This window comes from Alosa alosa, chromosome 9 (genome assembly GCF_017589495.1).
Source record: "Alosa alosa isolate M-15738 ecotype Scorff River chromosome 9, AALO_Geno_1.1, whole genome shotgun sequence".
Lineage (NCBI taxonomy): Eukaryota > Metazoa > Chordata > Actinopteri > Clupeiformes > Clupeidae > Alosa > Alosa alosa.
Genome location: NC_063197.1, coordinates 15,703,743 through 15,716,160, shown reverse-complemented (window position 1 = coordinate 15,716,160; position 12,418 = coordinate 15,703,743). Strand labels below are relative to the sequence as shown.

The 12,418-nt window shown below is 41.7% G+C and overlaps 1 protein-coding gene across 4 annotated transcripts in view; it reads right to left on the bottom strand.

Annotated features, from left to right (window-relative positions):
* Window positions 1-12,418, bottom strand: part of slc44a5b (solute carrier family 44 member 5b) — a 43,927-nt gene that overhangs the window by 8,967 nt on the left and 22,542 nt on the right. For 2 of the 4 annotated variants that reach the window (XM_048252038.1, XM_048252037.1), the window contains exons 3-9: window positions 12,061-12,134; window positions 7,636-7,720; window positions 5,561-5,645; window positions 3,886-4,014; window positions 2,843-2,903; window positions 2,405-2,528; window positions 1,470-1,493 (exon numbers count right to left, since the gene is read on the bottom strand). In XM_048252038.1, coding sequence (XP_048107995.1) covers window positions 1,470-1,493; window positions 2,405-2,528; window positions 2,843-2,903; window positions 3,886-4,014; window positions 5,561-5,645; window positions 7,636-7,720; window positions 12,061-12,134 — 582 coding nt within the window. The remainder of the gene's footprint in view (window positions 1-1,469; window positions 1,494-2,404; window positions 2,529-2,842; window positions 2,904-3,885; window positions 4,015-5,560; window positions 5,646-7,635; window positions 7,721-12,060; window positions 12,135-12,418) is intronic. The other 2 variants (XM_048252041.1, XM_048252039.1) reach the window with 1 other exon arrangement.

Sequence of the window (12,418 nt, the reverse complement as noted above, 5' to 3'; positions counted from 1 at the left end):
CGTCATCAAACCAACACGGGTGAGTGTTAATGCTACTACCACAGTGATCAGAGAAAGCCAATGCCTGTTACTACTGGTCTACGGAGACTACAGTATGTCCGGTCAACATAGAGGTGTTATACAGAGGGACACAGAGCGGAGAGTTCGGAGATTAGCCATCTAGATCCCTTCGGCTTTTCTACTGGGTAGCCCCGGGCACATGAACACAATCACTACGGTGGAGTTGTTGCATGTACGTGTACAAGGGCGAAAAAAGCCAAGGCTAGAAGAATGAGCTTGGATACTCGGTTCTGATGGCTATCACTCGGACAAACCACAACATTTGTTCCGAGTCCTCCAGGCCCCAGGCAGCGGATTAAGAGGGAGCATCACATATCTCTCACTGCTCTGTTAGTCACAAAGAGCTGTAATAGATATCAGAACCGGAGTATTGGTGAAATGTGTCTCTGAGGTTCACTAGATGGATGGCCTCTACATGGTTTCTAAAGCACAGCTGCGAGTGTGTGGGTCGGTCGGTCGGTCAGTCGCTTTATCCTGTGGGAATAACGCTCTAAAGTCCACTTCTACTTTCGAGACATGACTGAATAGCTGCCTGTGCTCCTGCTGCAAGATTCTTCACTATAAATGACATTGCCTGTGCAATTACTTGAGGATTTTATTGGATATTATGTGAACTGTTTTCTTTGAGTGTGTCTGGAAAGAGTTAAAACTTCACAGCACTACCTGAGCTTCAGTGTATATGATGACGGAATCTTTTGTCAGCGTGGATTTCTAAGCTCAAATTCAAGGACAATTGTGTGTGTGTGTGTGTGTGTGTGTGTGTGTGTGTGTGTGTGTTTGCAGGATTTCTAGGTGCTCAGGTGCAGATGGTCGATTATACGGGGGCGGGGAGGTTAGTCTGCAGGAGGCTTGGGACAAGGTCATGAGTGGGGGCCAGAAAAATGATGAGAGACCTTTCCGATCCTTGCTGAATGGCTGTTACTCGGCTACAAAAGAAGACATTGTGAATGTTACTCCGTACAGAAAGAAATAAAGAAAAAAAATGAAAGAAATTCCTCAGATCATCATAGCTGCCCTCCCTGCTCATTCTGAAAATGCTGTGCTTGTATCTCACTGAATCATTGGGTAGCACATCATGTTATTCAGAATAGTTTAATCACATCTGCAGCGGAGGGAACTTTGCCATTCTAGTGTGTCCTTGTTTGTAATCTCGTGGCACTGTGTCTGTCCTTGGTTTCATACTGAGAGAACATATTGAGACATTGGTTATGAAATTGTAGCCTGTAATTACTGACTGTGATTTGCATACCCAAAGTCATTGTGAGTCCTTTGCACAAATGAAGCATTAAGGACTGAGACTTCAGTGCCAGTTGCACATGCATGAAATCATGCATTATTCCATTAAGACATGTTAAAGTCTGACAATGCCAAAGTCTTGTTGGTTTAAACCACAAACCACAATATCCTACCCTGCAAGAGCTGTCCAGTCTTCCCTGAATGGAGAAATAATCAACTTAAGATGGTGGCTTCAGAAAACCACAACATGAATTAACATTCATCTTCCGATTGATTTTCCTTTAAGTACAGCACTACTGCTTTAGGACACACACTCTCTCAAATACACACACAAACACAAACAAACAAACACACACACACACACACACACACACACACAATTTACAATTTAGTTCGGTCTAATGCCATGACAAATTGAGAGGGGCTTTCAGGACAAGTTTGAAATGTCAACAAAAGCACTGCCTAATTGTGTGGGCAAGCTGCACGGCCTCCTGGGAATGAGGAGGTGTTTGGCATTCCCCTGGGGCCCTTTCCCTCTAATGGCCACTCTTATATCTGCCCCATCACTCACTTCCTTCTCCTCTCCTCTCCTCTCTTCCACTCTCCTCCCCTCTTCTTTCATCTTCTCTTGTCTCCTCTCTTCTACTTTCCTTTCTTCTCCTCTCCTCTCCCCCACTCTCCTCCTCTCTACTCTTCTCTCCCCCACTATCCTCACCTCCACTCTCCTCTCCTGTCCTCTCCTGTCCTCTCCTCTCATTTTCTCTTCTCTTTCCTCTCATCTCCATTTCTCTCCTCTCCTCTCCTCTACTATCCCCTGGGTGGGCACTCACACAGAGAGTTAGAGAAACCTTTCATAAAAATGGTTCTTGGTGAAATGAATGACCATCACAATTTGCTGTGTTAAACTCTACAAAGAGCCAAGGACAATCAGCTGAGGTGTAGCTCAAATAGATTGTCTTACAGAAGGAAGTTCATGAAAGCTTTTGTGATTATTTCAAACTGTCCCCATATTCCCAAGCTCAGGAGCCCTGAGAATAAAAAGACATAAACTGGATTTGTAAACAGCGTTTAACAGTCACTTCGAAGCACTGAGTGGATCGGGACTTACTTTGCAGCGTCTCTAAGATCAGTCACGCTCCTGGTTTTACCTAAGCCATCTTTGAAGTCAGTTTTGTTGGCGACAGTTAAGGTGCCATTTCTGGTGATGAAGTCAGGGAAGCACCTCTGCAGGACTGAAATACAAGATGGAGGAAGTCAGTTAGTCATCAGGCTGTAATCTCACTCTGCATAGGTCTATTCCATAGAGTGAACATACTTCATTACACAAAAATATTTAAGAGCATCATCAAGCCAAAGTCATAAATCTTTACTTTGAAGTGTTCAGGCCTCAGTTTGTAGAGCAACCTTAACACTGAAGTGGGATCAAATCCAATCTTAACAGCATTTCATCAAACTCTTTGTGAGTTCATTTCACGCTGTATTTGAAATGGTAAAATAAAGTGCACTGTTTACTATGCGGAAAAGCGTCACCTGTGGACACACTTACAAGGTCTGCTGGGCACAATCATGGACGGGCAGTCCTCGTCTCGTAAGACCTGCGCAACAGACTGCAGGAGGGGAGACAGACAACGAAACAAAATGAGACGTCATGTAGACACAGTGTAGCAGAATGACAGGGCCCATCTGAGCTCTGCGCTCAACAGCCAGACATGAGGAAGATGACTGATGGTTTTTAAAGTGGTAAGGGATTCTGTCACAGTGCACACATGTACGTGTGTACGCATGAGAGTGTGTGTGTGTGTGTGAAAGTGTGTATATTCTTATGTGTGTGTGTTTGTGTGTGCGTGTCTGTATGCGTGAGAGAGAGTGTGTGTGTAAGTGTATATATTCATGTATGTGTGTGAGTGTGTGTGTGTGTGTGTGTGTGTGTGTGTGTGTGTGTGTGTGTGTGCCTGCGTATGTGTGAGTGTGTGTGTGTGTTTGTAAGTGTGTATATTTATATGTATGTTTGTGTGTGTGAGTGTGTATGGATGTGTGTGTGTGTGAAAGCTCTTGCATGCTGTTCTAAATGTGGCCTTGCATTGGCATGTGGGAAGAGTGGCGAGGTGTGGTGACTCAGCAGAAGCAGGCCGTCAGCGTTTGCGTTGGTGTGCGACCGGCCAGCGCAGCACTCGTCGCCCGGGCGCTAACGACAGGATGGCGTTGGTGTCTCTTGCCTCTGTGTGCCAGCTCTGCCACACTGGCTGATGTCACGTATGCTTCCCTACACTCCCTACTTGGTCTGTCCTTGTGCATCATCGCCACTTCTGCGTTATTGTAATAATACTCTAATTATATATTCAAATAAAATAATGTGAAAATAATTTGCATAGTACGATGGTTATTTGTGGTCAAGGATGTTTTCTCAAAAGCGATCATGGAACTTGCTAAAACTTGGCAATATCAAATATCAATGTTGCTGTTGTTAGCATTTGTAAATCAGTGTGTAAAGTGTGTTATTTAGTCAGATAGACCTTGTCAATTCTCGGTTGATTATACATTCACAGGTGTGAACTGTGTTTGATGATGTTGAAGATGAAAAGAAAGTACCTTCCACGGATTGTCAAAGCCTGGCTTGCAGAACTGTCGATAGTATTCCCAGTAGCTCTTGTTGTATCTGTAGTTGTACTGCATGTCTAGGTAGGTGGCAAATCTGTCTGGGCACTTGGACACGCACAGCTGGTGAGACAGATAGAGAGAAGAAAGAATTTGTAAACACTGAAATACTTTCATGCATGCATATTCAATTTCATATAATATACACAGTTTTAGCACAGCCACTTAAACAGTTACACAGATTTGATGAGCAAAACAAAAACAAATCATTACTTAGTGTAAGGGTCTTGCCTCAGTTCTGTTTTCCTGTTTGTAGTATGCTCATGTCACTTCCTGTCACATTTGTTTACCTCCTGTGTCTTGTGCCATGTGCTAATATCATAGATGATATTAGAAAGCTAGATACCGCATTGTCCGTCAAGTTCTATTAGGTGGCATCGTAAACGCGGCTGCCATATTGCTGGGGGCAACACCTTTACTGTCTATGGACAACACTTGCCGGCAATCAGAGACACCTGTCCTCCTGTCCTCCAGTCACATGCTCCTCCATTGGACTCCAGTGATTGTTGCCCCCACCAAGATGGCATCGCTATTTATGTACGTTCTGGAGCCCAATGCGGTATTTAGCTTTCTAATTTCTATGCTCCTTTCTTTATCCTAGTCATGTGCCTTGTGTTCCTCATACCTGCGTCTCCAACCCTCACCTGTCCCTGATCATTAGTCCTGTTAATCACTCGTTAAGTTTACCTGTCTCTTGTTACCCTGTTGGCCCCTGTGTATTTAAACCCTCTGCCTTTCCTCAGTCTTTATCGTGTGTTACACGCAGTACGGTTTGTGTGTGTGGTTCTTTGTAAGTAAAGATTACTCTGTTTCCAAGTTTGCCTTGTCTTGTCCTGCATTTGGGTCCAAACTCCCATCAATACCGTTACACTTAGGCTTTCAATAGAACAATTTACTCTTCAGCGCTACAAACACTGCTCACCATTCAGCACAGAAAAGGCAAAAATGATTAAGCTTTCATGTAAACGTCAACAGACTATATCCCTGGTCCCTAAGCCATCATATCTTAGATTAACCTCAGATATATTAAGAAGAAATGCAACAGATGATTCAGAACTTCATGATCACAGAACCGCATGTATAATTTGCTATAAAACAGCATTGCATTGATTTGGCGTTTCACCTGCATACTTGCATAACAGTGTATAGACTGCTCTGACAGTGCATATCAGTTCAGATTCTGTGCAGTGGCCAGTTTTATAGTTGTGCCTTTGTAGTGTTACTGTAATGCATTTTCTCTGATGCTTACAGAGCAGTGCATTACCGACGGAAAGCAAGGTTCATTTCCCAAAACTATAAAGGCCAGCACACCAAATCTGTTTAGAAAGCACCAACAGGCTCCTGTGCCCATTCACTGTGTAATGAGGTAGTGAGTGTAGTCTCTGAGTCGGATAGCTTTTCTCAGAGCAATGGTTGAATTCAGATGGAGAGAGAACCTCTCTTTGAATGAATGGAGTGCGTGATTTTGTTGAAGTCAGAGGTTTGTACGGACTACAAATGGGGAGGGGGGATTGATTTCTGTGAGACTTTCGATGGTTTTGAGGAAATGGTGTCTTTTCAGAAAATGTGAAATCGTGACTGGAAACCAAACTGCAAGCGCCTCACTCACCTGAGTTGTTGGACATTGCAGGTTTATCAAAACTGCTGGATTGGCACAATGTAAAATGTTGAAGTAAAATAATATGGCTTTGTTTCTGTGGACAAAGAGAAGAACAAAGGACCATAAAAACACTGACATCATTTTCCATTTGAGTTGTTCCTGACATGTCTGTATGGGATTACAAGCCAATAACATTTCATTAGGTAGTTCTGACTGATAAACAGCAAAAAAATATTATAATATATTAGGCAAGGCAAGGCAATTTTATTTGTATAGTGCATTTCATACATCAAGCAGTTCAATGTGCTTTACAGAGAAGAGACAACAGTGTAGTTTATAGTAAAAAAGTACATGACAGCAATAAAAGACATTCCATAAAACCACATATGTATTAAAAAAGAACAAGGAGAGAGAAATAGATAAAAAGATAAAAAATAAAAAATATAAAAAGATATTTAGATAAAAAATAAATTAAATACTAAAAGGAAAACATTAGCAATGTTAATGATATGCATCACTGAAGAGTGTGGTCTTTAGTTTTGATTTAAAAATAGAAACTGTGGGAGCATTTTTAATCTCTTCTGGTAGTTTGTTCCATAGTTTAGCTGCATAAACACTAAAGGCTGACTCACCACGTTTTGTTTTGGCAGTTCTTTGAACCAAAAGATTTTTGTTTTGAGACCTCAGTGATCTGGATGAACATGTCATGTATATATTTTGGTCCAATGCCATTTAGTGCTTTAAAAACAAGAAGTAAAACTTAAAAATCAATTATATAGATGACAGGAAGCCAGTGTAATGACCTCAGGATAGGGGTGATGTGCTAATTTCTTTTAGTCCTAGAAGGCACTCTAGCAGCTGCATTTTGTATAGTTTGTAATTGCTTTATAGTTTTTTTTGGAAATCCCAGTTAAAAGGGCATTTCCGTAGTCTATCCTGCTGATGTACCATGGCAAAATGGAATGCAATTCAATCCATGTTTATTCTATTTTTTAACCAATATTATTCAAATTGATTTTAGGATTGCATTGTCACTTTGCAAATTAAAATACAATTTGTTGGAAATTATTGCAATTTGCAATATTAAATTACATAATGAATTGGCAATTGCATAATGTAATGTCTTTTTGAATTGCATATTGGAGATTGTGTAGCATTCTCATTTGAATTAAGCTACACATATGCTTCCATATGGAAGCATGTAAAGATTAAACAATAAGGGGCCTAGGATCGATCCCTGAGGAACACCACAATTTAGGGTTGCTGGTTTTGAGGTGAAATTTTCTATGGCTACAAAGTAGCCCCTGCCTTGTAAGTAAGGTTTTAGCCATTTTATGACAGCACCTGGAAAACCGACCCAGTGCTCCAGTCGATTCATTTTATATTATGATAAAAACATCTAGTTGGTATTGATTTTAGCATGAAGAGACTTACCTAGCTCTCTCTCATAAGATCATTTTGACTTAATTTAATACAAATTTTACTTATTTTAAAGTGTCTTATCAAGACAGGTTTTACGGGGTTATATGGATTATGTTGTCAAATAAGCCATTACTTCAATTCATCGTGTTTCCTTACTCTCTGACAACATATGGTGATCATTTTTGGAATGGTTACAATTTATTTTCCATTAATTCCTACATACTGATCCTTTAAGGCACTGGCAGCCAAATTTGCTTGTTTTTAAGACAAATTTGCTGGTTTTCGTGATGAGACGTCTTAAAATAAGTCAAACTCTTATTAAATTTAGTCAAATGATTTTACAAGAAAGCCCTAAGTAAGTCTCTTTATACTAAAAACATTACCAACTAGGTTTTGTGATCTTAACATTTGGTTAGATAAGCAGCTTTTAAGCCTTGAATTTCCCCTTGGGGATCAATAAAGTATCTATCTATCTATCTATCTATCTATCTATCTATCTATCTTTTCTGGTGTAGAAATATTACTGTTGCCATCCAGCTATACCAGTTTCAGAATTCTATTTTAGCAACTGATGGTCACTGTAAGTGACACAGGTTTCTTTGAGAGGATAGTTTCTTTACAGGGGAGTACTGATCCCAGTACAGCCTGGTGGTGGTACTTACGCATTGGGAGTGCCCTGTTGGCCACAGAACTGTCCGTGGCTGTCTGTGGGATACACCACCTTCCTGGGGTCACCGTGAATCCAGGCTGGAAGGAGAGGGGAACGGGTTATTTACATTTTTCATCACACGATGCAAAGCCTCTGAATTACATTACTTTTAGATTGCCTGGGCAAAGATTATTTCATAATATACCGGTATTAAATTTTTGATAACGATAGCTTATTTGCAGCCTGGTAAGGAAATGAGGAACCAGGGCTCTCTACTGTAGTTTGCGAATAGAGCAGAGCATTCCGTGGCTAACTTCCTTTCATTGTACCTTGATGCCTGGCATGATTGGCTATGTGCTGCTAGAGTATAGGCACCGGATATGTCAATAGACAGTCAGTCACTGGTTTCTACTAAGTTGGCTGATATCTACTTATCTTAATGAATGTCAGTGTTATGCAGTTTTTTTGTGCAGTTTTTCATGTTTTTCTTCCTGCAGTGCAGAGGTGCAGGAAGAACAAAATTCCTTTAATGGGGCGATTACTCATTGTTGTCTGTCTCCTGCTGGGGCTGGGTCACAACAACAGGGCTTTATTTTAGTCATTGTCTTGATTTGACTCTAAAGACTTTGCTATGTTTAGTCCTCTAGAGAGTGAAGGTTAGCCAAGTCTAGCAAGGGTATGGGTTGAGTCATAGCCTTAATAAGAATTAGGTGCCGAGAACCTTCTGCCACTGTGATCGTCGCTTCAGGTCTAAACATATCAACATGTATCACTCTGTCCGTTCCCTAAAAATGTTAACTTTTCTGGTCCTTGGCATTCATCTTAGTAGAACCTTTATGTTTTTTTCTGTAATTAAAACTGATTTTTGGAGCTTCTTTGAATCCTGTGATTCTGTCTGGGTCTTTGTCCTCTGTTTGACCCAGACTAATGCAGTTCCACACACCCTCTGTGGTCAAGTTCTTCAGTGAGTCTGGAGTTCTTTTCTCTATTCACTTCCCAACTTGCAACATCGAAATGTCCTTATCTCAGTCTTCCTTTGTGCCCCCCACCACACACACACACACACACACACACACACACACACACACACACACACACACACACACACACACACACTTAAGTGACAGAGTCTCTTTTTGCTCTTTGCAATATGAATAAATGTTCAAAAGTAGTGGTGTCGTGCAGGTGTTCTTATTCTGCTTGATATCATTCCCATGTGCACATTCCCGATAAGATTCACTCATCGTCGACCCTTTTGAAGATTTCTCTTTTTCTCTCAATATTGACCTTTCATGTAAACTATGTGATTCATGCGAGTTAGATCTAAAAGCTGAGATGCTAGTTTAACAATATGAATCACCACTTAACACATAAATAAATCTTTGATATCAACATGTTTAAACATTTACATTAACATTTATTAATTTAACTTAACTTTTATCTAAAGCGACTTACATATGTAAATTATATTACAGGGGCAATAAGACACACTCTATTTATGTGTATGTGTTTGTATGTACCCTTTATGTTGCGTGTGGTTTTTATCTGGACATTGAGTCTGTAAATAAAGTTATATATATATTTATACAGCCCACACATGGCCCAACAAAATGGGCAGACAATGATGAACACAAACCAAACTTCAACTGACTCAACAATGCCAATGAGGTTGGACTGTGTTGATTTCCATAGAAGGCTGAGCAAAAACAAATCTGAACTAAATCATCGAACTGAAGAGGAGATGCATCAACCTCTCGTAAGGCTGTGCTCTCAGCGCAGTCACCTTAATAAGCTTTGTCATCAAAACCTCTTACGCACTTAACCTCTCTCCCGCTGACTGAGCGAACGGGTCATGATCGGCTCACCCTTTGCCTTGGGAGGGTGGAAAAACAATTTAAAAAATGAGGTTTGGACAAAGAAAATCCATCTTCACTTAATCAAAGCCAGGCCCACAATCGTTTAAAATCATCTCCATTCTCTACTACCCAAAACAGCCCTCCTTCTCTCTCTCTCTCTCCCTCTCTCTTAAAGTAATTGGACAACAAAGTCCACCCTTGGCATGGGACGTGAGACTACTGCCAAGGGATGCCTTGAGATGATCTGCCGATGATCTCATTCTGTTTTACTCCTAGAAAAAAAGAGAGAAAGTGAGAGAGAAGTTTGTGTGTGTGTGTGTGTGTGTGTGTGTGTGTGTGTGTGTATGAGAAGACACTTTGTTTATGGTGAGAGAAAAAGATCAACAAATGTGTGTGTGTATGTGTGTGTGTGTGCCCAAACGAACACCACAGAGCTGAGCTAAGTGAGTCATGTGACTGGTATTGTGGTATTGTCTCAGTGGCCACTGGCTGCCTCGAGTGCCTCAGACAGAGAGAGAGAGAGAGAGGGCGAGAGAGAGCTGGTCACTGCAGGTCACTCCGGTCCGTGGGGTACACAGATTAACCCTGAGATGAAAGTGAGAAAAGGAGAAAAAAAAAGCACAGACAAATCTCGGCACAAAGCATGAGCCAAAGTCTCGGAATATGAGCATTCCTGACACCCACTCATCTGTGTGGACGTGACCCTCTCCGTAAAACCTGCCTGGGCGTCTGGCTGGCAGAAGAAGGAGCCTGTTTCTTCCACTCCCACAGTCTGCCTCATGCAATCACAGGCGTGGTCACGGAGCACGGATTGGAGATGCTTCAAGTGTGGGGGGGGCTTCTCTGTAATGTTTCTCAGAGGTGAGCTGAGAGAAAGATTGCAGCTCTGCATAGGCAGGCTGCTGTGAATAAGGGTGTTCCACACAACACCTGAACATCAGCTTCAGTCACGCTGAAAAGGGAAGTCACAATGCAGCCGCTGTCAAAGCAAACCCTGCTCCTCTCTTTTCTATATAACCTTGTATATCATGATCATTAGGCTATGAAAAGAAAAGCGCATCTAGTCATTTATTTAGGAGAGAGAAAAGTAATAGGCCTGGTATAGTCCTGGGTCTGTGTCCCGCACACGGCGCGTGATGAGAATTGCGTCATCAAAGCGGCATGCGCGCAAATGTGCACAGAGGAGCATACCACCTCCACAAGACTTCACTTGGATAGTGTAGATGAGCACATCATCTGTTAAGATTCAATTTCAGTGTGTAAAATTGTTGTTGAACAATTACTGAACATCACCTTTAACAAATCAAACTCCCAACCTTAACCATACTGTACATTTTAGTGAACAGAGAGTGAACATATATTTGTTGATAATCTGAGCATCTGTCTGTGGGCGGACTTACCAAGTGAAGTGTGACTAAAAGAGAAGCTGCAGATGTAGAAGCTGCAGTGCATTCCAAAGAAGACGCCATTATTCAAACCATTTTTTTTCTGTTTTTTCTGTTGGTCCATTATGTGCCTTTCAATCTTTTGTCTGCCCACCATTTTCCTCTTTGCTTACCCACACATTTACCCACACACCCAACACTTCCCCTAATAACAGTCGACCATGGAGCACGTCCAGATATAGCTCTACTCTGGCTCAGCTCTGGTGCAGTCCTGGCTGCTATTTGGATTTTCTTTGTGTGCAAAACCCTCCCCCTAGACCTGCTTATTACCAATAACAATTCCACCCCACCCCCCCAGACCCTAAAAAAGAATTATTCCCCTTATTACATGCTCGGAGAGAACTGACGAATGTGTGGCAGGAATGAGCTCGGAAACACACTGAGTTATGATTGAATATAGGTGGCCATTGCTCAACACTGGGAAGATAAAGGAAAGGATTAGAGGTAATTGCTTCTCCGACTGGTGTTTGGGGCTGACTGTATGTGTCACACGCTGTCATATTTCTCACTCAGTGCAAACACAGGGCACACACTGCACTGCAGCCTGCACTGCAACCTTCATGGGGAGATAGTGTGAGAGTATTTAATTACTATTTTCATCTTTTAATTTTTTTTGGATGCTCCTTTTGCTTTTATTTATGTTAAGCACATGTCTTTGAATAGGAAATGTACTATTAATACTGCTGTTCTGTATAATTCACAATTATTATAGCCAGTGGTGGCTTGGCCTGTCAGTTATGGTTGATAAGAGATTGTGAGGCCTATTTTTTCCTGGATGCATTGCATGTGCACGATGGCTGTGAAACTATTTTTCTCCAAAGTTGACAATTTAGAGCATTCACACTGACTACATAATAAGTGTGTCCCAGGTGCGGCTTTAGCTGATCCTGAAAATAAATGAAAATCAAGACCCTTCACAGCCTTCACATTCACATAATGCAAGCTATGCCGTGTAAAACAGGCCTTACAAAGTGGCATACTCTGAAGTGTTTGCCAGGGGACTCTAAAATGCATCTGGCTATCCATTCTGGTTCTGAATAGTTTCTGGTTGGTTCGGTAAATTGGTTTCAATCTGAAGTTGTTATGCAAGTGGCTTTGATGATGTCACAAGCAGGGAGCCACTCGAGCAGCACTTACCCACAGTTCCCAGCGCGATGTAGCCGAGGATAACGATGATGAAGATCACACAACACAGGACGTCTGTGCAGCTCCTGGAGAAAGACAGCAGAGGACAGAGAGGGAGGGAGGGAGGGGAGAAAGAGAGAGGGAAGGAGGGGTGAGAGAGAGAGAGATAATGTGAAAAAGGAGGTCTGAAGTCTCACATCTATTAGAGTCTCTGGAGTCTCTACGCTCCATCAAAACAAACCAAAAACTGTGTGAATCTGGTTTGGTGGCTTCGGATTTCTTGCTTCTCTCCTTTGGGTTTCTGTGATTATCATATCTGAAAATAGTTTGGAAACACAGAGCCGCTCTGCGTTCTAAGACCGTTTCAAAC